Source organism: Eumetopias jubatus, unplaced genomic scaffold, assembly GCF_037043125.1.
Source record: "Eumetopias jubatus isolate StellerSeaLion01/CBP00866 unplaced genomic scaffold, mEumJub1_p1.0 scaffold_12, whole genome shotgun sequence".
Lineage (NCBI taxonomy): Eukaryota > Metazoa > Chordata > Mammalia > Carnivora > Otariidae > Eumetopias > Eumetopias jubatus.
The window spans coordinates 80793783-80820373 of NW_028274818.1; the positions used below are offsets into that span (position 1 = coordinate 80793783).

The 26591-nt window shown below is 50.9% G+C and overlaps 1 protein-coding gene across 2 annotated transcripts in view; it reads right to left on the reverse strand.

Moving 5' to 3' along the window:
- The window catches only part of PARN (poly(A)-specific ribonuclease), a 208354-nt gene that overhangs the window by 12582 nt on the left and 169181 nt on the right, over positions 1-26591 (reverse strand). The window contains exon 24 of one of the 2 annotated variants that reach the window (XM_088017378.1): positions 24944-25116. The exons of the other annotated variant lie outside the window; for it this stretch is intronic. Coding sequence (XP_087873504.1) covers positions 24956-25116 — 161 coding nt within the window. The 3' untranslated portion in view covers positions 24944-24955. Of the gene's footprint in view, positions 1-24943; positions 25117-26591 lie in introns of those variants that run through there. 2 annotated transcript variants of the gene reach the window in all.

Genomic DNA, 26591 nt, shown 5'->3' on the forward strand with positions numbered 1-26591 from the left:
TAATCCCCAGGAAGCCTCAGAGAGACTCAGTGAGGAGGTGGCAGAGCTGGGACACCAGACCCCAGCAGTCCAAACTCTAAACTTACTTCAGACACACCAATGGGTCAAGGATCATCTGTAAAAATGGGTGACAGCTCCCACACCCTTACCCCTGGAGTCCTGCCAAAGAGACGAGAGAACACCCCGTACCTGGGCCAGGCCGAGGCCCATGCAAGCACTGGGGAGACCCCATGGGGAGCTGATGCAGACCCTGAGGGCTTCCCCGGATGTCGGCAGACGGAGTCTGCTCTGGGCAGCCCAGGGACGGGGAGCCCCAGGCCCCAGACCCACATGAGGGCCACAGGAGCTGCCGGCCAAGCCGGGTGGGTGTGGCTGAGTGGCAGGCACGGGGCCCAGCGCACGGTCACCCTGACCTCCAAGGCAGGCCAGCTGGGAGTCACTCTTTCCAACCCCATCAGCAGTTTGGCTGCAGCCGCCGTGGGAAGCCCAAGGTAGAGGAGACTATGGGTTTTTGCTTCTAGCTGCTTCCAGCAAGACCACATTTGCCAAACTTCATCCCTGGCTCCCCAGCCCCTTTGGGTCTACTCTATCCTTGCATATTATCCCCACCGTCACTTACCTAATACCTTTCATAATAGGGCCCCTTATATTTGTTATTCATTTGATGTGGAAATGTTCTAGCACTCCCTGGTGAACTCCTAGTCCAAGGGGCTACTTACACCCACCCTCACATCTTCCCGGGAAAATAAATAACTATAAAGGTGAAACATCGCTCACCCGTATACCCTTATACCATCCTACATTCACCAGGAGTACAAATGCTCCATTCTGTCCAACTTCTGAGAAAGGGTCTCAGTCACTCCCCGCTCAACCCCCAGACCCAAGAGGCCCCATTCCCAGGCTTTCCAAAAGAAAAAAACAAAACAAAAAAACATGGAGCGTTCTGGCACATTCCTTTAACCCTCTGTGCAGTAGACCTGAGATGTGGGGTTACAATCCTGAGTGCCCCCACATGTTCCCTGGGAAGAGACCTTGAAACCCCAGGCCAGCTGGTGTTGAGGTGTTGAGTAGAAAGAATTCTGCCTGGATTAGAAGCCAGGGGCCCCGGGTTTGAGCCATAGCCTGTGGCTAAGTCTGCATGTGACCCTAGCCTGTCCTTCCCCTCTTCTGGGCCAGCACAACAGGCGGGAGTAACCCTCCCAGAGGGGATTTCACCTCCCTAAACCTCCCGGGATGGCTGGCGGCCCGTCTTGGGCCCCTGATAAGGCACAACGATGACTAGCAGTGCCCTCCCCATTCCTAGACCAAAGTGGGGGGTGTTTGCAGGTCACAGCTGAGGGGCACAGACAGAACCATTCCCGCCCTGGAAAAATCCCAGATGCTAACAGATTCGGAGGTGCCAACGGGCACTGCTCAGGAATGAGGGGTTCAGGGGTCTCTCACTGTCGGATGGGACACCACTGTAACCATCTAGCTGGCCACCTCCCTTCCCGGGGTCCCTGCCTCCGTCTCTCCACCTGTGAAAAGGACAAGACTCCTGTTTAACTAGAGAAAACAGGGGGGCACCTGGGTGGCTCAGTCATTAAGCGTCTGCCTTCGGTTCAGTTCATGATCCCAGGGTCCTGGGATCGAGCCCCGCATCGGGCTCCCTGCTCGGCGGGAAGCCTGCTTCTCCCTCTCCCACTCCCCCTGCTTGTGTTCCCTCTCTCGCTGTGTTTCTCTCTGTCAAGTAAATAAATAAAATCTTAAAAAAAAAAAAAGAAAACAGGGAGGGATGGGGATTCAAACACTGCCTGCATTTGGGGATTTTTCATTCTGGCAGTGTCTCTCTGGGTGGGGCAAGGGAAGGACACCCAGTTACTGGCAACTTCTCAGTTGTGGGGAACCGGGGGTGATTTCCCCAGCACCCCCTTCAGCTTGGGAGTTAGAAGAGGCGGGCCCAAACCCCAAGGGGAACTCTGACTGGCTTCAACCAATCCCAGTCCTGCACACAGTGGCCCAGACCTAAATCAGTCAGCCTGAGGCTGACACAGGGCTCAGGGTGGGGGTAGAGGGTGAAGGGTGGAGGGCGGGGGGGGTGTTGTGCAATCAGGACTATGGTTAACAAATGAAAAGACAAGATGCCAAGTTAAATATGAATTTCAGACCAACCTTTTTAGTGTAAGTATAGCCCATGGCATGTTTGGGATATACTTATACTAAAAAATTTACTCCTTATTCATCTGAATAACTGGGTGTCTTGTATTTTCTGTGGCAACCCTACTTAGGACTCTTCCAGTCAATTGTGGGTGGAAATTCTACCCCAGCCCAGGACAAGAAGCAAGCCCCCTTGCTGGGGCTGCCCCCCTCATATCCATGGGGGTTGGGGGGGTGGAGGTGGCAGCCAGCGCATAAAGGAAGCCAGGAGGAAGGCTCAGGGAGCAGGGCTTTGCTGCGTCTGATGGAGTGCTCACTTTCTTGCTGAGCATTCGTGGACTAAGTACATTATCTCTTTGTGTCTTCACAAGAAAGCAAGGCCAGGTAAGGATCTGAAGTCAGAGTCACTTGGTAACTGTCCGAAGCTGGACTCGAACCCAGGCAACCCGGATCCTGGGGGGGCAGGGTGGGGGACAGCCTCCAGCACAGCACTACCCTTTGTAAATGTCTTCACGCCCCTTACCTGCAGGGAAGGGTACAGGGTCACGAGGGTGGTGACTAGTAGTGAGTAATATGTATTTAACCTAAACTTTATGGGTCAGGAAACACAGAGCGGGAGGGTTCCGTGATACCCATTGAGTTTGGGACAGGAACAGGGAGGCGGGCCGGCAGCCCGAGGTTGCCCCTGGCTCCCGGAGAAGAACACCAGGCCTAGGGTGTGAACTCCCTGTCCTGGTCCCCCTCCCGCTAGATTCTGCTCCTTTTAGGAACTGAAGAGTCAAGATGGCAAATCCCACACTGGGGTGGTTCAACCCCATTGGGAACCCAGTCTGGCAAGGAGGGGGTGTGGGTCCCTCCCACCCCCAGCCGGGCTGGGTGAGAAATCCGCATCAGCACTTGGGGGACAGACACAGCCCCCTGTCCTGAGTCTGAGTTGGCCGAACAAAACAGTCTGGTTGCCTCTGGGCAACCGCAGCTCTAAAGCTTGGGGGGAGGGGGAGAGGAGGAGAATGGAGAAACGGATGCTCTGGAAGCTCATGGCTCCCAGCCTGGGGTTGTGTAGGTAGGCATGAACCCCAAAGGCCACTCTGAGGCCCTCTAAGGAGAGCCGGGATCTAAGTCAGGGATCTAATTGGTCAGGCTTGGAGGCTCTTGAGGTAGACAAGCCCAGGGTTCTGGAGACCCCCCCAGCCCACACTGGAAGGGAGAAGGGCCAGGGGTCAAAGGCCAGAGTATCTCCACCCTCCCAGGCAGGTGTCAGAAGAACAGACCCAGGCCCCTCTGCTCTGACTAGAATCCCAGGCCAGAGGGAGGCCAGAGACACCCGAGAGCCCTGAGGTTCCCTCCAGGACCTCCACAGCCTGGTTCCAGAAAGAGCTGACTCAGTGGTCCAGGCAAAGACCTGCTGTGGTCTCACCAGCCGGGGGCCTGTGCTGGACACAGAGACACCAGATGCCTTCCTTCCACTTGGATCCAGAATATATAAAGCACTCTTACAACTCAATAATAAGATGACAAATAACCCAGTGGAAAAATGAGCAAAATACTGGAAGAGACAGTTCTCTGAAACAGGTGTAAAAAAGTTCAATGAGCCCACGAAAAGATGCTGAGGCATGGGAATGACTGCAAATGGGCAGCACGTTTTGGGGGAGGTGGCGGTGAAAATGTTATAAAACTAGATTGTGATGATGGTTGTGTAACTGTGAATTTACAAACATGCGTGAATTTTATGGGGCATGAAGTAGACCTCAAGAAAGCTTGTTAAAAACGAAGGCCTCCTGGGCTGTAGCCACAGTCATTCAGCTAGATGCTCTGGGCCTGGGTCCCCTTGGAGGGGCAGGGGTGCAGGGGCAGGGACAGGACCACTGGCAGTAGGCCCCCTCCTCAGCCCTTCCTCCCCCAGGGAGGGAGTACTCCATGTTGAACCTCCACCCCCCAGGCTCCCCGAGCAGACAAGACCTCCACCCTTTAGCCACAGAGTGCCAGAGGGCAGCACGGCACCTCAGCCCCCACTCGCTCAGGGATGTGAGGCACAAGCCAGGCAGACTAGTAGGGAGTGAGCCCAGACCCCGGAGTCAGACCTCCTGAGTTCAAATCCCAGCTCAGCCACTACGTGGTTGTTTGATATCCAGCAAATTCTGTCACCTCTCTGAGCCAAACTTTTTTTATCCAAAAAATGCCCATAATACAGTAAGAGTGCCCGCCTGGTGGACTACTGCGAGGAGGAAGGAGATGGACATGGAACTCCTCTCTTCACATCAATCTCCTAAACCGAGGATTGCCCTGTGATCTTGCAATCCCAGTCCTGGCGTACACCCGAGAAAACAGGTCCACACCAAAACTCTGACGGGAATGTTCTCTGCAGCTTTATTCATAGGAGCCAGAAATTGGCAACAAGTCAAATATCCATCAACAGCTGAATGGATCAACAAGTCCGTATATCCGTGCGTGGAATATTATTCAGCCACGAAAAAAAGCATCAAGTCCTGAGACAAGCCGTGGCATGGATGGATCCTGAAAACTCTACACTGAGTTGAAGAAGCCAGCCAGAAAAGGTCACATATTCCATGAGTCTATTATATGGAAGTCCAAATAGGGAGATCTAGGAGCCCAGGGGTAGGTGAGTGGTCATCTCAGGCTGTGCAGGGAGGGTAGGGGGCGGGTAGGAGGGGGCGAAGCTAACCAGTACCAGGTTGTTTGCTTGTTTCTCTGAAGTGTTGAAAATGTTCTAATAGTGATTATGGCGATGGTTGCACACATCTGGGAGCTTACTAAGAACCAGCGAATTTTACTTTAAGTGGCTAAACTGTATGGTATGTGAATTATAGCTGAATACACTCTTTAGACTCAGAAGGACCTTCAAGGCCACTGGGCCCAACTCTGTCCCTAGAGACTAGCAGACCGAGGCTGGGAGGGGAAGCGATGTGCCCAGGGGAACTTGAGCCTGGTGGCCCAAAGTGGGGGGGGAGGGGGTAGGTGTGCTTCCCCCAGGCCGGGGGAGCGCTGGGAAGACAGGAACAGTGGGTGTCCCTTGGTTGAAGGCAGGTGCCCCGCCTCTACTCCAACCTTTCAAGCAGCCCAGGGTCCTTCACCTCTGCCAAGATGAAGGCACAGGAGGGAAAGGGTGTAGATGCCCTGTGTACAGAAGGTGGGCTCCCAGGCATGCCAGGTAATCCCCTCATTTTACAGAGGCCGAGAGAGACTCGCGGGGGCGAGGGGGCTCCCCGGGCCGAGGTCACAGAGCAGGCAGGCCACAGTCCAGAGCGCAGCTGGGTCCGTGGGATCCAGATGGGAGGGGCCCCCTGCTCCCAGGTTGGGTGAGGGGAAGGACAGCCGACCACGGGCTGCTGGAGCGGGAGGGCCGGGGATTTTCTCCGCTGAGCCAGCGCGTTGAGTCACAGGGGCCCCTGCATCTGGGCAGAGCCCCAGCAGCCCTCTCCACCCCCTCAGGTCTATTGGAACAGCCATGGGATTGGAGCCTGGGAGTCCACATTTCTCCAGTCCCCTCCACTTCAGGGGCCTGAGGCTAGTCTCTTTGCACTCACTCTCCCTACGGGACCTGGGCCAGTACCCAGGTTTAGGTCCTGTCCCTGCTTAGTGCACCCTCAGGTAGGTTGGAAGGAGTAGCAGTGACGTCACGGGGGCAGGTAGGGGTTGGATGGTTCCTCCTGTGTCCCCCCCCTCCCCACCCAGTGCCTGAAGGGCCTGGAGTCACACCCCTCACCTCACAGGGATGATCCAGTGAACCCATCCCCAGGATACATGTCAAGGCCTCTGCCAAGGAGTGAGGAGGAGGTGTGAGCTTGAAGGCAAAGTCCCCACAGTTGGGCACATCATTTTAATCAGGCCTAGATCTCTCTAGAAGTACAGGGAGGTCTTAGGGTGGAAGATGGGGGGAGGAGGGGGCCCTCAGGCCCCAGGGTGGAGGGCTGCCTAACCCATCCCAGGGGTAGGAGGGGAGAGAGAGACCTCCGGACCCACCAGAGTTGCCCTTGACTCTGAACCTAAGAGCCCAGAGAGACTTTGGGGAAATGGGGGCACCTGTCAGATAGGTCTTTGCTGTCCCTCTTAGCCACTGCCTGCCAGCCCTGTATCCATGTTACCAAACCAGACCTACAAGGCCACTCTGCCGCTAGCAAGCTTCAGTGGCTTTCCAGCACCTGACACTGGGGACACCCCTCTCACTCTCACCCCTGTTTCAGCTCTAGGGACTTGGCCTGGAACTCCATCCTCTGATGCCTCCTTGCTTCAACCCATGCTTTTCCCAACTGCCCAGAAAATTCTATCCAGTTATCACAACTCAGCTCCAACCCCATAGCAGTCACCCTTGAGGGCCTTGGGGAACTTGCCTTCATCATCTTTCTTTCTTTAGCCTAGAAGATAGTGTCTGGACAGAGGTGTCACCTGCATATATCATCTGAATGGCTTGGGCACATGGTTTAACTTGAACTAGACCCTCACAATGTGGGTCCAGGATCCTGATTCCATAGTCCAGGGAGGAATTTAGAGACCATATGACAGAGAGTGGGCAGTAAGTCTAACAACGTGAATCAACAGATCCATGGGCTAGAACAGAGTCCAGAAAGAGAATCGGGTCCTCAAAAGAATTTAGTCTGCAGGAGGGTGGCCTCTCCAAGCAGCCAGTAAAGGATTGATCATGCAATCGGCCAGTTTGGAAACTGAACAGTGAGATTTCTACTTTGTCTAGAAACGGTCACTAAGAGTCCATTAACTGCTTAAATAGACACACTATAAAAGCTGAAAGAAAACACATACACCAGGGACAATGAGCACACCTACCACTCAGGTCTTGGTTTCTAACTACCATCTGTTCTTAGCTGAGGACTGAGGCTCTTTGGAGAAACGGTTGACTCCAGATGAGCTTAGGCTATCTTGTACCAACAAGTGAGAAAGCCATCAAAGACAAAATGAGTCAAAATGGAGCTTTTGAACATCAAAAAGAATAGTGACTATAATGAACTGTAATATATTCAAGAAATAAAAATCCCTGTGTCCATACTAAGCCTCATTACTCACAGATTTGGTATTTGCAAATTGACCTACGTGCTAAAATGTATTTGCAATCCCCAAATCAGTACAGTACTTTCAGTCATTCTTGAACATGCACGGAGTTGTACAACATTTGAGTCATCTGACACACGTGTTCCCAGCTGAGGTCGAACAAGGGAGCACTCTGGCTTCTCATTATGGCTCTCATTGCATAAGCAAAAGTCCTTTCTGTGGTCTCTTTAGTGCCATGCTTTTCACATTTTTGTCGGGTTTTGTTGGTGATTTTGCTGCTTAACATGGCCCTCAAGCCTAGGATACTGAAATTTTGTTCTTGAGGATAATAATGTATTCATCTCCCACAGTACGGTGCACTTGGCATCTAGATAGGCTTCTGTCCAACTCCTGGTCAGAACATGGCAGCTATGGTTCCTACCATGTTAGGAAGGGGCATTACGCGCATGCTGTCCAGTTGCCCAGGTTTGCACCTGCTGGCTGGTGATGTGTGACCACAGGGAATTTGCTTAACCTCTCTGCACCTACCTGTGATAGGATTATCACGGTGATAAATCATAGTACCAAACTCCAATAGGACCATTTGAGGATTAAAGGAGATAAGGCCTGGGAAGGGCTCAGTTTAGATAGGCAGAGAGCAAGTTCTCAATAACGTTATAGGTTTAGAGATGCAGAAAGAACAGGGCAGCTTTCTACAGGCTACTTCCGCCCAGTGGCTGAGGGCAACACGGCTATGAAGTCCTCTTTCTAAGAGGGATGGGGCATAAACATATACACACACACACATGCATATTTATATGAGGAATCTATCTCCGGATTTATGGACATCTACGGACACACACACAACCAGTCCTCATTATTTAGTAGCAGATTCTGTATTTGTAAAAGTGCCTACTCGTTAGAATTTACTCGCGAGCCCAGAATCAATACTCCCGTGGTGCTTTTGCGGTCATTCATGGACATGTGCAGAATGGCAAGAAATTTGAGTCACCCCATGTGCACACTGCCAGCTGAGGTTGAACAAAGCCATACGCTGCCTTCTTGTTTCGGCTCTTATACTGTAAACAAATGTCCCTTTTTGAGGTCTATTCAGCACCATGGTTTTTGCATTTTGTGTGTGTGTGCTTTCTTTTGGTGATTTCAGTATTTTAAATGGTCCCTAAATGCAGGGCTGATGTGCTGCCTAGTGTCTCTGGGTACAAGCAGGTGGGGATGAACCTCGCAGAGAAAATACTTGTTAGGTAAGCTTCATTTGGACGCAAGTTACAGTACCACTGGCACAATGTTAATCAATCAACAATGTATATCAACTAGTGAATAAGGTGTCTTTAAACAGAAACACACACGAAACCAGGTTACATGTTGATCTGTCGACAAAAATGTAACCAGAGGCTCAGAGGAACCTAACCCCGTATAACCCCTAAGAGCAATGGCTCTGGATTGGCTAATCCAGCGTTTGCAGTAAGTGGATAGAAACTAAATACCGTGAATAACAAGAACCAACTGTGTATGATTGACCATTCCTATTATGCAGATGAGAAAACAGGCTCGGAAGAATTCACTCCCTTTCCAAGGTCGCGGGGCTAGCTGTCCTCAGACATGGGATTCAAACCCAGCTCTGCGGATGCCAAGTCTGCAGCCCCAACCCCAGAGCCCAGGCATCTGGAACCTTTAGAGGGTGGGGTTCCACTTGACTGCTCAACTGTGCTGCTGTCTCCATCTGGAAACAACTACAAGGTGGCGTGGAGCCTTGTCCCCTGGCCCGGGCCACTGAACAGGCTGCAGTGAGGGTTGGGGGCAGCTGCCGGTTGGTGGAGAAGCAGGTGCCGGCAATGGGAGCCACACGGGTGGCCAGTCACATATCACTGACTCACAGAGGGTGGCTGAGGGTGGCCAAGGGTTAAGGGAGGCTCAAAGAGGCCCTGCACTCCACTGGCTTGCTGTGAGCTCAGGCCAACTCCTCCATACCCCGGGTCCCTGGTCTATACAAGCGGGGCTAACTTCACCTCTCTGAAGGGCTGAGAGGCACACCTGGGACAGTTCACCTTGCATTTTAGAGGCCAAACGACACGGTGAATCGTGTGCACCTCTGAGCGAGCTCAGGGAGAGGTACAGGCCTTCACCCCGTCCATTTCACAGATGAGGGAGCCGAGGCTCAGTGCCGTGTGCCCACAATGTGCAGCGCTGGGGTTCCAGGTCAGGACGCTTCCCACTGGCTCTCAGCACTCCTGCTGGACTCTCATAGTGTGAACACAGGATGGGGAAGAGACACTGGGGGTACTGAGACCCCCCCCGGGGGACAGAGAAGACGACCGGAGGGGGCCTAAGTCTATCACAAACCCCCTTTTAATTTTGCCAGTTTCTAGCTAGAGCACAGAAAATAGGGCTGGGCATGGCCTTAGGGGCATCCGTTCTGCAAAAGCGTGCCCTTCCCCTACTATGACCTAAGCACTAGGCTGGGCAAAGTGATATATATGGTCTGTAAATCCCCATGTACAGGGGGGCGGGGGGGCCTCCTGAGGCCAAACAAAAACACGCTCATTCCAAGTACAGCCTTAAGAGCAGTTTTTACCTGCAGAATTAGCAAGCCACCTGGGAGGAGACGGGTTTCCGAAAGGTCATGGTCAGGGAGAGTGTCTGTTAGCCACACAGCAGAGGGCAAATGGGAGGAGTCAGGTGAGGGGGTGTGCATGTGGGGAGCGAAGGCATTTTCGAGAACAAGGGTCAGCAAGCTACGGCCCCCAGGACAAACCTGGCCCGCTTCCTGTTTTTATAAGTAAAGTTTTATTGGAACACAGTTATGCCCAATTATTTACATGATGCCTGGGACTGCTTTTCTGTTTCAACAGCAGAGTTGAGTCATTAGTATTGAGACCATATGGCTCAAAGAGCTTGAAATATTTACTATCTGGCCCTTTCTGGAGAAGGCACGCCGACACCTGTTTCAGAAGGTACAGGAGGTTAGGGCTTGGTCAGTGCTGTTCTCTGCCATCTCTCCAGCACCTAACCTGGTGTCCAGCCCAGCAGAGACGGTTATAAAGTGAGAGGAAGCTGCTACTAACTTCATTTTCTAGTTCTGTTAATGGGAGCTCTTTGCAGGCACTGATTCAAAAACACATCTTCCAGGCAAGTCAATAAGTATCCAACCCTTGACAGAACGTTGGGGGATAAGGAGGGGCCTCCACCCAGCATGGCCCTCACCTCCTTCTCGGCCTGCCTGTCCCCTGGTGTGGCTGATCTCCTGCCCTGCCCTTGGTGGCCTGGGGCTGCCCTGCAAGCCCAGCCAAGCCTGTGAATCATCAAGGACTGACTCACTCTCTGTCTAAAAATACATATTGTCTCATGTTGGCGGGCACCGCTTTGATCACTGTTTGCACTCAATCTGGTCTTTTTCTGCTTGACTTTTGAGCTGTTTGCAGGCAAGGCCCGGGTTTTCAACACTCTGGGTTCCCAGGGTCAGGTTCTGTCTGGCCTGTGGGAGGAAGAGCTCGGGTCCTGGGTGCACATTCTGTGCGGCGATTCATTTGCTGTGTGACACTGGACACATCGCCCAACCTCTCTGAGCTCTTGTGGCATCATTTGTGGCCAGGATGGAATGAGAAAAGCAGGCATGGCTGATACTTTATGACCTTTTCCTACCTGAGTCTGGGAAGGGGAAGGGACCTGCCCACTGACCCCCCAGCTGGATTTTTCTCTGCCAATGAAATCATTTGACATCATTTCAGCATGCAAGGAAATCGGGGACCTGAGCCGACACCAAGTCCTGGATGTCGGTGCCAAGCACGGGGGAAGCTCCAGTTACAGAAAACAAGTGGAAACCGCAGGCCCTGGGCCGAACATGGAACTAATTTGGAAGGTAGTGAGGAACAGTGGAACATAACCCGGAGCCCGGGAGGCAGATCTACCCCAAGCCAGGCCCCGAGGTTTAGCACAGTGCCTGGTACCGAAAAAAAAAAAGGCCCCCAGTAAGTTAGAAATGTTGATACACAGCATGCGGGGAGGAGGAAAGTGAGACCCAGAGAGGAAAAGTGACTTGCCCAAGGTCACATGGTGAATTAGTCCCGTTCATTCTTCTATCCATCTGCCCAGAAATCATTTGCTGAGCGCGTACAGTGCGCTCCGCCCTGGATGAGCACAAGAGAAAGGGTGGTGAAGGGTGGGACATGGTCCTTGTCCTAAAGCCGCCCACACTCCAGAGACGAGGCTGTGGAAACGGACAGAGCAGCCTGCTCCCCAAATCCTCCATCTCCCAGCCTGGCCCCAATTTATCGCCTTCCCCTCCCCCAGGCCTGCTGATTTGGGGGTTTTGTGTTTGGGGGCAAACAGGTCACATTTCCCCCCGCACCCAGATGCACAGACATTGCCCCATCCTCCTGCCTTATCTCCAGGAGCCTGTCTCAGATGGGGAAGTGGAGCTGGGGACATAATGTGTCCTAGACAGAAGGACAGACGGAAGGACAGATCGCAGCAGTAAGCCTCTCCCATTCACCCCACCTCACTCTACTTCTCCACTGGGGTCATCCCCTATGACACCCTCCAATAGGAGCCTGGCCCATCGCCAGTTCTCTAGTCGGTCCAGCCTCCACTCTATAGCTGGGCAGGTGTCCCCCCTGAGAGATGCCAAATTTACTAGTGGAAGGAAACCCTGGGGGAGGGGCATTTAAGGCACAGCTGGAGAGGTCTCCCGAAAGCTCCATGAGCAGGGTGGCAGCAGGGGGAGCAGGTAAGTGGGTGGGAGCCCCTGTTGCCACACGTCTATCTCAGCTGTCAGACCCTGACCAGGCGGGTCAGCACGGGGATGGGATGGACCAGCCCTGGGGACAGAACATCTCCACGATGGTTCTAGCATGGACGGCACACACCTGCACCAGCACCATCTGCCCCTCCTCCTGCAAAAAGGGAGCTCCCTGGCTCCCACCTATTGCCACTGTCCGTCCCTCTCTCAGCCCCAAGGTCCAAGTTCAGGGGCAGCAGGAAGTTTCTGGGGTGAGTGACCATACTCATTTCACTGGGACTAAGACTTCCTGGGACATGGGAATTTCATTGCTAAAACCAGGACAGTCCTGGGCAGAGCAGGACCTTTGGTTACCCTAGCAATTGCCCTCTGGTGAAATCTGAGATTTGGGCAGAAGGTTCCCGATTGACGTTTGGCCCAAATGAAACATTTGCTAACAACAAGTATTGGCCTCCATGTTGGGAAATGACCCTTCAAGTGTCAAGTGATACGTTCAGGACGGGAGGCGACGCATGCACATCTACGCCCCAGCAGCCCCTCTTCTGGGAGTTTTCCCGGAAGAACACAAAGAACATTTGCACAAGGAGACGAGTAAAGGGATGCCCCCTGGGTGTTGGATCCTGACACACACCACAACACGGATGAACCTTGAAATCAAGATGTGACGTGAAAGCAGGCAGACACATGAAGACCCATGTTGCATGGTTCCATTTACACGAAATACCTAGAATAAGTAAATCCACAGAGACGGAAAGCGAAGGAGGGGTTGCCACATGCTAGGGGATAGGAGGGAATGAGGAGAGACTGCTCAGCGGGTACAGGGTTTTCTGGAGGGTGATGGAAATGTCTTGGAACTAGACAGAAGTCGTGGGTGCACAACATCATGAACGCACTAATGGATTGTTCACTTTCAAAGGAGTGGCTAGGTTATTTTTAAGATTTATTTATTCATTTGAGAGAGAGAGAGAGAGAGAGAATCTCAAGCAGACCCCCCGCTGAGCACGGAGCCCAACACGGGGCTCGATCCCGGGACCGTGAGATCATGACCTGAGCCAAAATTGAGAGTCAGACGCTTAACTGACTGAGCCCCCCAGGCGCCCCTCTTAGTCTTCTTCTTCCACGCTGGGGCTAAGCCAATCCGCCCAGCCCCGACCAGGCCCTGGGAGCCCAGTTACCTGGAGATAACCAAAGAGGATTTGACGTTGAAACTTTTCATGAGGAATTTCCAAGTGAAAGAATACAGCGTCTGGGATTTGCTTAAAATCCTCCAGAAAAAAAACAAAACAAAACAAAACAAAGAGGACAAGGAAGACAGAGAAAAGGAAAAAAGTAACCTGTTGACCATGTGGAGGCTGGGCTTGGTAGAGCTCATTGCATCATTCTCCGTGTTTGGTGTTGGCTAGAAATTGCCCAAATAAGAAGTCCAAACAATGTACCAAAATGCACCAAAATAGGATGCATAGATGCGTGATAGAAGAATGAACAGGGCAGGTGAGAAATGGAGTGTAGAAAAGTGTTAAACGAATCAATGCTGTAGGTCTGACAATTGTCATAACAAAATTTTGGGGAAAAAGCAGCAAAACAAAACAATTTTAAAAAGAGTAAAGCCGCAAAGCCTTCGATGGGCCTCATTGCCTACGGAGCACCTCCAAGGGCTCAGCCGGGCGTGCACCCTCCACCTGGCCTGGCTCCCAGCCCCCCTGCCTCTGCCTCGGGGAAGTGAGGGTGCCCCTCCTGAGGGAGTCCAGAGGCCTAGCCATCAGGAAATGCTGTCTGCCCCTGTCGGGGCTGGAAGGCCACTTCAGCGACTCCCAGATTCGGGGGGGAAGGCCTGGTCAACCAGCATTGCCCGGGGGCTGCCCTGTTTGCACAGGGGGCCTCTCAGTCCCACAGATCGTTCATTCACTGGTCCAGACATATTTCCTGCGTGCAGGCCCTGTGCTGGGTGCCGGGGGCTCATGTACCCAATCTAACGGGTCCTTGCCTTTAAGGAACCCCTCCAGGGACAGTCCGGATCAAGTGCTCCGAGGGAACCAAACCCAGGACCCAGAGCAGCAAAGCCAGCCAATACCAGACTAGTCGGCCGCATGCTGACTCCCCACAAGGCCCAGAGGAGGCCCGGGCCTCCGCATAGGAGCGACCTCGGATTCTGGAACGCCAAGTTGTTCTCCTTAAGCACGGCCCGGGCCCAGGGTTATGCTCAGACTCTCGGTGCTGTCATGACCCACCCCCCCCATCAGCGTGTAGGTGGGGAACCTCAAGTACAGAGAGCTTTAACCGCTTGCCCAAGGTCCCCAGAGCCAACCCTAGGCCACTATATCCGGATGTCATCAAGCATTTGGAGCCACTTTGCCTACATTATCTCGTTTAAGCCCCAAACTGCCCCAAGGAAGGAAAAATTCTCGTCTGCATTCTACAGAGCAGGAAACTGAGGCTCACTAACACCAGAGACAGCTCAGCGTGGGGGAGGGAAGAGGAGGCTAGCAGGCCGCCCACACTCGAGAAGCACCCACAATGATCACGGCCATGAACGGTGGCTATTTCAGCATCGTCCTGCCATTTAACAGCTTCCACAAACTTAGTGACTTAACCCAAGACAAATGTATTCTCTTACAGTTCTGAAGGTCAGAAGTCTCCAGCCGAGGTGTGGGTGGAGCTACGCTCCCCGCAGGGGCTCCAAGGGAGAATCTCTTTCCATGCCCTTTCCAGCTTCTAGAAGCTCCCGCATGGCTTGGCTGGCAGTGAGCGCCTTGCTCCATTTTCAAAACTCATTCTTCCAGCCTCTGGTTCTGTGTTCACGTCTCCCTCCTCTCCTCCCACCCTCCTGCCTCCTCGTCGAAGGACCCCAGTGATGACATCCTGGGGCCAGGAGGATAACCCAGGTGTGCATCCTTATCTCAAGATCCTTAATCACACCAGCCACCCGGCAACACCCCTTTGACCAGGTGCATTATCCTAGCCACAGGTGCGGGGAATTAGAGAACCCACAGGCACCCCGGCAGATAATACACCTCACACTTTTAAGGGCATACAAATCCCTGGGGAATCTTGTTCAAATGCAGGTTCCAGTTCAAGAGGACTGGAGTTCCAACAAGCGTCCAGGTGATGCTGATACTGGGGTCCAGAGGCCACACAGAATCTAGAAGGGCCTACCAACATCTGTGTATAAAGGGCCTGGTCATAACCATTTTCAGCTTCACAGGTCCTATAGTGTCTGTAGCAACTACTCAACTCTGCCATTACAGCCGAAGCAGCCACAGACGATGTGAGAAGGAATGGGCGTGGCCGTGTGCCAATAAAACTTTATTTACGGACACTGAAATGTGAATTCCGTATCGTTTTCACATGTCATGAAATGTGATTCTTCTTTCGCTTATTTTCAACCATTTAAAAATGCAAAAACCATTCTTTGTTTTTGGTCCGTGCAAAACCAGATGCCTGGCCAGATCTGGCCCGATAGTGATCTGGAATGTTCGTTCGAGGAGAGCATGGATTTCTGTCCTGTTTGCCTAGCACCTAACTGCTGCTCCAAACATAGTTGATGCACGAAAGAACAATCCTCTCATTTGGTCCCCAAAGCTACTCGACCCAGGAGATAGCTCTGCAGCCGGCTTGCACAGGATGAACTGATGTGAGTATTTTCTCTGGATTTATTGCCAGGAAGAACGGCACAGAGATGGGGTGTCCCAGGACACACAGCTGGCCTCCTGAACAACCTAAAAGCACTCCAGCCCCAGCTGTGGCCTCCCCGGTGGCCAGCACCACCGGACTGCCTGCAGGCTGGCTCCTGCAAAGTTCTGCTCCTGGAAACGGCGGGTCGGGGGTCCTTCACACAGCCACACCTTGAGCCAGGCTGCACGGAAGCTCTCTTCGGGTAATGAAAGGCAGCAGAAAACCCTCTCCTTTGTTGGTTAGGACCAGCAAACACCCAGGCACTTCCAGCTCCCGGGCAACCAGACTGAAGCTCTACCAGGTCAGAGCCTGGTAAACAGGTTGCCTTCAGGGGTCAGGCTGGTAGCATCAACGTGGGGACCGGGTGAGGTTGAAACCACAAGCACCACGTTGTTGCCACTGCCACAAGCAGCGACAACCTTCCAGCTGGGTGTCTTTTTAAAGCTCTCTGTGGCCCAGAGAACACATCAGCTCGAAAGCTGCCAGGTGTGTCTCCTCTTGATTTTACAGAGTGAACTCCCACCCCAGGACCTTTGCCCATGTTGTTTGCTCAGCCTGGAATGCTCTTCCTGCCCCATTAGTGACCTCCTTTTCGGACTTCGAGTCCCAGAGAGCCCTTCCCCTGCAGGTACCTTACGTGTCCCTTGTCACACTAGCTACTTCACATTTTTGTGTGTGATGATTTGATCCATGTCTGTCTCTTCTCATAATCGTTTCCTGGGGCCGCTGTAACAAATGACCACAGTCTTGGTGGCCTCACATAGTGGAAAGTTATCTCTCACTGTTCTGGAGGCCAAAAGTCCAAGATGAGGGTGTCGGCAGGGCTGGTTCCCCTGGGAGGCTCTAGGGAGGAATCCACCCCACGACTCTCTCCCAGCTTTTGATGGTTCCTGGTAATTCATGAGCTTGTGGACACATCACTCCAAACTCTGCCTCTGTCTCCTTCCCTCTGTTTATCCTCTGTGTCTGTGTCTGCCTCAGATGCCCCTCTCTGTTCTAAGAGCATAAGTCATTGGCCTTAGGGCCCATCCTAAATCCAGAATGACCTCATCTAGATTTCTTAAATTAATTACATCTGCAAAGACCCTATTTCCAAATAAGGTCACATTCACAGCTGCCTGGGTTTGGGATGTGAGCGTATGTCGTGGGCCGCTGTCGAACCCACTACACCTTCCTACACGGTCAAGTCCACGAGGACAGAGACCATGTCCGCTAGCATATCCCTGGGACCCGCCATAAGAGTTTGGCAGCCTCACATACCTTCAATGATCAATAGATATTTGTCAAAGGCAGGATTGGCTATGAAATTTGTGGGGCCCAGTGCAAATGAAAATTCAGGGTGTCTTTTTACAGAAGTAACAGGGATTTCAAGATGGCGACAGCAGAACATTCAGCCAATGTCAGGGCCCTTCTGAGGGGGAACCCCCGTGGCACAACCATGAAGCTGACCCTGGCTGAATGAACAATGACAATATCTCGAGTCACCCTGGGAAGACTGGTGAAATCCTCTCCAGCCCAAGATCAGACGTGGAACCCGATCTGTCCATTCTACAGGTGGGGAAGCAAAGCCTGAGAAGTCAAGGATGTTCGAGATCAGATGGGAGTCAAGCTGGACCCAGGTCTCCCAACCGACCCCTCATCCCTCTCCCACATGAACTGTTCACTGAATCTCTGGCAGGAATGTGCTCTGCTCAGCCCTCTTAACTGCCCCCAGCACTGGTCCTCACACAAGCCAAGGATTCTTCAAACCATGTGCAGTGGGGCCCCCGAAAACCAGAAGAAAAAAAAATTGTAGGAATTTTGCCCAGAATTAAAATTATTCACAGGCTTGGCCTGAGCATCTGTGTCCATCAGAGCAACGTTTGATGGGTGCTCACCCTGGAACCCTATGCAGAAGTGCTGCCTTATCCCCATTTCACAGACGGGAGGCTTGAGTGCAGGATCCAGTGCCCCAAGGTCACTGCCATTTGCTTCCAGTTCCAGCTGACTCTAGAAACTGAGGTCAGCACCTCACTACTTACAACCCCTCCACAGTAATGTCAACACCTGGGCTATATAACCCACGTGGCCCCTTACCCCATCTCTTAGACAAGAAAATGAGGCACAGAGCAGTGACTTGCCTAAGGTCACACGATTGGCAGGCGGCTGATTTAGAATTTGAACACAAGCAATGAGCTTCCCGGGTCCTTGCTGCTTGTTAACTGTGTGGCGATGCCACTCATGAGACTCAGGTGGGGTCACATGCGAGGGCCAAGCAAGGGAGATGCTACTCCCATCTGGAGGAGACACTGATCCGGTAGGTGCAGAGAGGGTCCGGGAGTCAGCCTTCCCCACAAGCGCCCCCTCCAAGGCAGTCCCAGGCAGGGGTAAGGGCACAGAATGAGGAAGGCGCCTGGGCCATGGACAAGCTGGGGAGGGCTGACGGCAGGGGGTGGCAGGTGGGGGGACAGTGAGAATGATGCTGGCCACCTGTCCCGAGGCAGTCGAGATACCGCCTTCCCTTTGAAGCGGCCCCAGCTGCAAACATAATGTGGCCTTTTCCGCTAAAGCCTTCCATCAGCTGAGAATTTCTTCTCCTGGAAGGGGGCCAGTTTCCCACTTGAAGCCTTTGGGGGCTGGACGAGAATGACGTCGTTCAGGAATCGCCCTGCCCTGGATTCCTAGGGCTGCTGTAACAGTGTCACAGACAGAGTGGTGGCTCGTTCTCTTCCACCTCTGGAGGGAAGAATTCCTCCCACTCCGTCCAGCTCCTGGTGCTTGCAACAGCCCTTGGTCTGCCTTGGCTTATGGCAGCCTCCGGCCCGCTGTCTGCCTGTCGTCGGTTGGCGCTTCTCTCTGGGAGTGTCTGTGTCCAAATTTTCCTCTTCGTATAGAGACACCAGTCCTTGGACTTGGGGCCCATCCTAATCCAGCATGACCTCCTCAGAACTGGATTCCACCTGCAAAGGCCCTCTTTCCGGGTCAAATTGACATGAATTTGTAGGGGGACCCTATTCAACCCAGTAGAGCCCCCCACCCCCGCACCATGCGTGGATGGTGGGTCAGAGGCTGGGCACGTCCCCTGCCTTGGGCTGTGCTGTGGTGGGTGAACCCAGGCAGGAGGAAGGAGGAGCAGTTAGTCAAGGCGGGCCAGTGGCCAGGGCAGGAGCTGACGGTGAGGGACGACGTGATGGCGGTGTTACAGCCCCCCGGCCTCCTTTTCTCCTCTTCGTGGCAATGGGCTGAATGTTCCTTGGAGAACTTGCCCCCTGCCCACTCTTGGCTCATGAAGTTTCGGGAGAGAACACCACTCCTAGCTCAGGGTGGCCGGGCCAATCAAAGGAGTACCTCCCATTTGACACAGGAATTGGCTCAGAACTGGATAGAGGACCCAATCAGCACCAAGGACACTCGACCTGGGCTTCTGTTGGAACTTACCCTTGGGCAGCTGAGAAGGTGGCAGCCATCTTGCCACTATGAGGATGGAACCTGCATTTGTATGAAACCACCTCAGAGAAAACTAGAGCCAATAGACAGGATTTCTTTACTCTTTCTTTCTTTCCTTCCTCTTCCTTTCTTTTTTTCTTCTTTTTTCTCTTCTTTTCTTTTCTTTCTTTCTTTCTTTCCTACTTTCAGGCTCCATGCCCAGCATGGGACTTGAACTCACAACCCTAACATCAAGGGTTTCATGCTCTACCGACTGAGCCAGCCAAGGCACCCCAATAGATAGGGTTCCCAATGCCACATTTGAGTACCTGGATCCAGCTATTCCTAAAGCCACATCTATGCTTGCACTGCGGAAGAGAACAGGTGCTGGTGTGAAAGCATCTTGAACCTCAGTATTGAAATAGAAACCGAGGTTTGGTGTGGCTGGGCAACTTTCCCAAGGTTACTGTTTGGACTCTGTAGCAGGCACTCGTCTAGACAAAGTTTGGTCCCTGCTTAACAGGAGATAAGGAACAATTACAGTGTCAAGGAACAGGGCCACTTGGAGCACTTCAGTCCCCAGGCATACCCAGGAAGGTAAGAATCAAGAAGATGGACTCAAGGCTGGTCCTAGGCAGCAGAGGGAAGGGAATGGAGTGGGAGTGGGGGGCATAGAAAGGGACAGGCTGAAGAGAAGGTTGGGAACAGTCCCCCAAGACTGGGGAGGGGACTGGGGCTTGGCAGAGGCCCCTGAGAGGAGAGGCGATGGGGTAGAGTGAGGGCCCTCAATGTTAGGAACACACTTTCTGGTCCCCACACATGTCTCAGGAGCCATGGAGCTGCCACCTTGGAGGGCTCCTGGTACTTCGAATCAGAACACAGAGCAGTCTCAGTGTGGATTCAAGACAAGAAGGCCTTTCCATGCATGTTCTGACTCCATTTGGTCCTGAGACTTCCTCCCAAATATAAGGAGGGCAGGAGCCCCAGTACTGAGCAGATGGTGGCCTGAAACACATTCCACTTGATTGAGAGGAATAAAGGATTGACATTGCGTCCACGCTACCCAAAGCCATCAACAGATTCTATCATAACCCCAATGGCATCTTTTATAGAAATAGAAAAAAGCAGGCGTAAAAATTCGTATGGAACCCCAACAGACTGCAAAGAGCCAAGGAATCCCGAGAAAGAAAAAGCTGGAAGCATCACGCTTCCTGATTTCAAACCACACTGCAAAGTTATAGGATTCAAAATATATAATCAAAAAATATAATGCGGGCAAAAAAGAGACACATAGATCAATCCAACACACTGGGGAGCCCAGAAATAAACCCTCCCATACACAATCAATGAATACTGGACAAGAATACTCAACGGGAAAAGGATAGTCTCTTCCATAAATGGTGTTGAGAAAACCGGACATTCACACGCAAGAGAATAAAACTGGAGCCTTATGTCACACCACTCACAAAAATGAACTCAAAACAGATTAAAGGCTTAAACATAAGAACAGAAACCATAAAACTCCTAGAAGGAAACACAGGGAAAACATTCCTTGACACTGGTCTTGGCAATGATTTCTGAGATACAACACCAAAGGCACAAGCAAGAAAAGCAAAAATTACTGAGCGGGACTACATCAGACTAAACACGTGCACAGCAAAAGAAACAATAAACAAAATGAAAAGGCAACCTATATGGAAGGGGGTGGGAGGGATGGGGTGGCTGGGTGATGGACATTGGGGAGGGTATGTGCTAGGGTGAGTGCTGTGAATTGTGCAAGACTGATGAGCCACAGACCTATACCCCTGAAACAAATAATACATTATATGTTTAAAAAAATTTTTTTTAAAAAAAGAAGAGAAAAGGCAACCTATAGATGGGGGAGGATATTTGCAAATGATACATCTGATGAGAGGTTAATATCCAAAATATATAAAGAGCTCATACGACTCACTAAAAAACAATCTGAGTTTAAAAATGGGCAGAGCGGCACCTGGGTGGCTCAGTCGGTTCAGTGTCTGCCTTTGGCTCAGGTCATGATCCCAGGGTCCTGGGATAGAGCCCCGAGTCGAGCTCTCTGCTCAGCGGGGAGTCTGCTTCTCCCTCTCCCTCTGTTCCTCCCCCTGCTCGTGCTCTCTCGCTCTCTCTCAAATAAATATTAAAAGATAAAAATGGGCAGAGGAACTGAATAGACGTTTTTCCACAGAAGACATACAAATAGCCAACAGGTACATGAAAAGATGCTCAACATCACTGATCGTCAGGGAAATGTAGATCAAAACCACAATGAGCTATCACCTCACACCTGTCAGAATGGCTGTCATCACAGAAGACAAGAGATAATAAGCGTTGGCAAGGATCTAGAGAAAAGGAACCTCCTGCACACTGTTGGTGGGAATGTACATCGGGGCAGCCAGCATGGAAAATGGTACGCGGGTTCCTCAAAAATTTCAAAATAAAACTACCATAGGATCCAGCAATTTCATCTCTGGATATATACTCATGGGAAATGAAACAGGTTATTGGAGAGATGTTTGCCCTCACGTGTTCGCTGCAGCGCTATTCACAAGAGCCAAGATAGGGACACAACCGACGTGTCCATCAACAGATGAACAGCTAAAGAAGACTTGGGCTATATCCACACAATGGAATATATTCAGCCATGAGAAAAGGAAATCCTGCTATTTGCAACAACATGGATGAACCTTGAGGGCATGATGCTAACTTAAGTCAGACAGGGAAAGACAAATACTTCATGATATCACTTAGAGGTAGAATCTAAAGACAAGGAACTCACAGAAACAGAGTAGAATGGTGGAGCCTAAGGGCTGTGGGTGGGGGGACTGGGGAGACGTCAAAGGTTATGCTTCTAATTATAAGACGAACAGGTTCTAAGGATCTAATGTACAGCATGGTGATTATAATTAATAACACTGTATTACATACTTAAAAGTAGCAAAGAGAGTAGGTCTTTAGTGCTCTCGACACAAAAAGCAAAAGGTGACACGTGATGCAATGGGGCGCTCAACGCAAAAAGCAAAAGGTGACGCGATGCAATGGGGCGCCATGCAGGTGTTAGCGAAAATATGGGGGTAATCATTTTGCAACCTCTAAGTGTATCAAGTCAACACATTGTATACCTCAAGCTTCCACTGCATTCTATGTCAATTCTCTTTCAATAAAGTTGGTAACATTTCTGAAATAAAAAAAAGTTTTTTAAAAAGGATGTGACACAAAAAAAACGCACGTTGGTGGAGTGAAATACATTCATCTCACTAATGCTGGAGGATCCCAGCAAGGAGGCTGCTGGCTACTCCCTGCCCTGCCTCTGGACCCTTCCATTTGCCTGTTCTGAGCCAGGAGTCAGCCATTAAACACACACCAAGCACTTAGAACAATCCCTGGCTCACAGCACAGCCACATAAACGCCTGTCTTTATTATTACTGCTATGATTCTGTCTAGCACTCTACAAGCCTCAGGTGAGAAGTCCTAGTTTTGGTAAAACACCAGCACATCCTCCTGGGACAAACATCTTTTAGAGTGCTGAACATTAGCCAGAAAAAACAACAACCTCCTTGGGCCACTGACTGGATGGACACACAGGCTCCCTTTACCATCACTCCCTTGCTGGGTGCCACTGCTTTTAGAAACCACATCCGGTGGCTACCCACTTCCTCCTGGAGTCCCCAAGATGGTGCTTCCCTTAGAAACCTGCTTCGGGCCCTCCAGCTTCATGCAGTAAATGCTGTGACCCACCCCACGAACAAGATGAGTCCACCATGTTGTCTTCTCACCAGATTCCCCATCCAGCCCCAAGACAGCCATCCATCCAGATCCCTGCTACCTTCCAGTTGAGGTGGAATCCCGTGACAAAACGTAAGAAAGAAGAATATTCATGCTTCACGGCAAACACGTGGTCACCCATGATATTGAGAGATGGGCAGGCGCAGAGCGTGGGGTGAGGGAAACCAGGCTGAGAGGGGGAGAACATCCCCAATGAATCCTGGTATGCGTGGGGTCCCCCCACAAGGGACACACTTTGACCAATGACTTTTGTACGTGCAGCTTTAGCTCTGGGGGTTCAAGGCCACCCTATGAGGTCAGGAAAGGGGAGGGCTAGGAAGTTGCCACCAGCTAAGTGCAGATGCCAGGGTCATAGGAACGCAAGGTAATGTTGCCTACGCATGACACAAGAGGCCCATTGTTAGCCAACAGCCAACTCACTATGTCTTTTGATCACATCCAATTCCTAATAGAGAATATAATGGCAGAGTGCAGTGGAAAGAAAAACAATCACCCAAGTACCAGTTTGTAACTCTGTCGCTAAGCCAAAGAGCAATTAATTACTCATCGGGAAGACTCAAGCGAGACACATATCCAGCTCCCGACTGCTTAATAAATGCTCCTGCTCTTTATCAGAGCAAAAGCATTAATATCCTCTTGAACACTCCCCTCCCACCCAAAGCCCCCCATGCACCTGAGTGCGTGTGTGCGCATGCACACACACACACACACACACCCACTTATTCACCCACAGTGCTTTCTGCCCAGTCTGCTCTGCCTTCCAAGAAAAGAGGGTGTTAAAACACTCCATGCATCATTTTGTTGTGACAACTTTCTAAACTCAGAGTGCGTGGCCTCTGCATGCTTAATCTCCCCGGTGCACACTGGACTTCTCAAATTAGGTGCACACAGAGACATTAGTGACAAGTCTTTGCTCACACAGTGCTCATGTTGGTAGAGTTCCTCTGCATCTGACAGGCAAGAACCTGGTAAGCTTTTGCAACATCATGCTCAAAATGTATTTAAGTCAATTTTTTTAAATTTAAGAAAGCGTGTGAACACGGTATTAAATACAAATGGTACTCCACATAGGCACCCATCTCGCTCCTCCTAGTGATTTTAAAGAGATCACTGCTTTTATAAATTAAAAGGACTGGAAAAGAAGATTTTTAATAATACAGCTGAGCTTTCCGTGAATATTTTACTAAGTTCTCGTATATCCTGGTTCACTAATAAAAATAAAGAGCAAGAATATTGGCATATTTTATCTTCCATTATTATTGAAGGAGATTAAGAAAAAAAGTCTTGGGATTTGTCTCTTTTTTCTCTCTCTCTCTCCCTATAATATTTGTTTTCACTGAAAGGCCTTGGTCATTGTCAACCCATTCTGAAAAATTGAGATTTCATTTTATGTGAAATAATTTGGGAGTCCACCTTCTTCCACAGTGAAAAAAAAATCCCTACATCCTGGGGCTTATAATGCAAGGCGGGGACTCAATTCTTGCCCTAGTGAGGTGCACATATTACCGTGGGACCCAGAGGAGCACTCTCTAGATTTTTCTCTCAGTTACACCCATGGGGGTTAAGCTCCTGGGGGCACTGTAAGGACTTTAGGTCTCTCTAGACAGACAAGGGGAAAGGTCCCCAAAAGCCCAAAGGAAAGCCAGGAAGAAATATGAAGCTCATTCACTCAAAAACCACCTCATGTCCCATAAACCTGACCTCCACTCCTCTTGAGGAGAGAAAATTGGGTTGAACTAGTACAATTTTTTTTCTTTTTAATTGGGAACTCTATAAATGCTCCAAATCCTGGGCTCTGCCTCAGCAACAGCAGTGCAGAAAGATGGTAGAGCAGAAAGCTAGGATATCACTCTAGAGGGGTTCACACTGTAAATAGGGGAACTGGATTACGCCCCTTTCCCTCTGAAATCTTAGTGTTTTGTGAGCCCACTGGCTGGCTTGGGCACCTTTGGTTTTGTGGAAGTACTCATACTACTGGCTGGATTTGATGGAATTGGTGGGGGTCTGAACTGTGAGAGGGAGAGGGAGCCTGGGAAAATCACATAATAGACACACCACCACTGCATCTCCTGGAAGATTTTGGTGAGAAGCCTGGGACTTAGACTCTGGATGGTGGCCCCTCACTAATCACATCTGGCTGACTGTAGGTGGGCACTTTATACACTTACCTCGTTTCATCCTCACTGCAGTCCTGTGAGGCAGGCACATGCGGCAGTGACTACTGATTCTTCCAATTCCATCTTCCCTTCCTTCTTCCTCCTAGAACCCCAGGAATGCGTCCACTTGGGGAACTGTATGAGTTGGCTGTTGCCACGTAACAAATAAGCCCAAAACGTAGCAGCTGAAAACAACAAACATTTTGTTTCTTTGAGTCAGTTTTGGGGACTTTCTAGATCAGGTATCTCAAGAAATGGCAGTCAAGATGTCCACCAGGGCTGGAGTCATCTGAAGGCCCGACCGGGAGGATGTTCTTCCAAGCTCACTTGTGAGACTGCTGGATTGAAGACCTCCGGTCCTCACTAGCTGTTGGCCAGAGACATCAGTTCCTTGCCACGTGGGCTTCTCCATAGGACAGCTCACGTGTCAGCTGGATTTCCTCAGAGCAAGAGAGGGTACCCAAGATAGAGGCCATCATCTTTTCGTAACCTAATCTCAGAAGTGACCTCCCATCACTTTGGCCAGATTCTATTGATTAGAAGGAAGTTACAAGGTCTAGCCCATACTCAAGGGGAGAGAATTATATAAGGGGGTGAATTCCAGGAGGCAGGGATGATTGTGGCCATTTTTATTTTTATTTACTTATTTAGCTAGTTAGTAGGCTCCACACTCACTGTGGAGCCCAGTGTGAGGCTTGAACCCACGACTCTGAGATCAAGACCTGAGCTGACATCAAGAGTCGGAGGCTGAACTGATTGAGCCACCCAGGCACCCCTGAGGCCATTTTAGAGGCCACCTCCCACAACTACCTTTCCCAGACTCCCTTGCAGCCAGACATGACCACATGACTACATATCAGCCAATGAAATGTAAGTGGAAGTTTTATGGTGGACATCTGGGATGACTTCTAAAAAGGTGAGTCAGGATGCACTTCCTCTTTCTTGCAGACTGGAATGTAACGGCTGGAGCTCTGGCAGCCACCTTAGACCGTGGAATGGAAGCTAGCACAGGGAGGCTGAAGGAGCCCAGGTCCATGATTTCACAGACCCATCCTGCAAGCCTTCACTGCCTGCCTTGGAAGTCTTTTTTTGGTTTTTGTATATGTTCTTTTCTTCTTTTTTAAAGTAGGCTCCATGCCCAATGTGGGGCTTGAACCCACAACCCAACGATCAAGAGTCACGCGCTCTACCAACTAAGCAAGCCAGGTGCCCCTATATCCTTTTTCTTGACCAAAATTTTTAAAATTCGATTTGAGTTAAAATACACAGAACATAAAATTTCCCATCTTAGCTATTTTTAAGTGTACAGTGCAGTGGTATTAAATACATTCACACTGTCGTGCAGCCATCACCACCAGCCATCCCCAGGACTCTTCTCATCTTATAAATCAAACCTCTGTACCCACTGCACACTAACTCCCCATTTACCCTCTCCCCAGCCCCTGGCAACCAGCATCCTCAGATGTCTTTTACATGAGTGTTTTAAGCCACCGTATTCAGACCTCTATCGCTCACAGCTGAGCCAGTCTTCAACACAGCAGTATTATTATCCCCATTGTACAGAGCAGAAAACTGAGGTTCAGAAGCACACAAAACTTATCCAAGGTCCAAAGCAAGTTAAGTAGTTGAGCCTGGGCTTGACTTCTAATATGTTTCATGA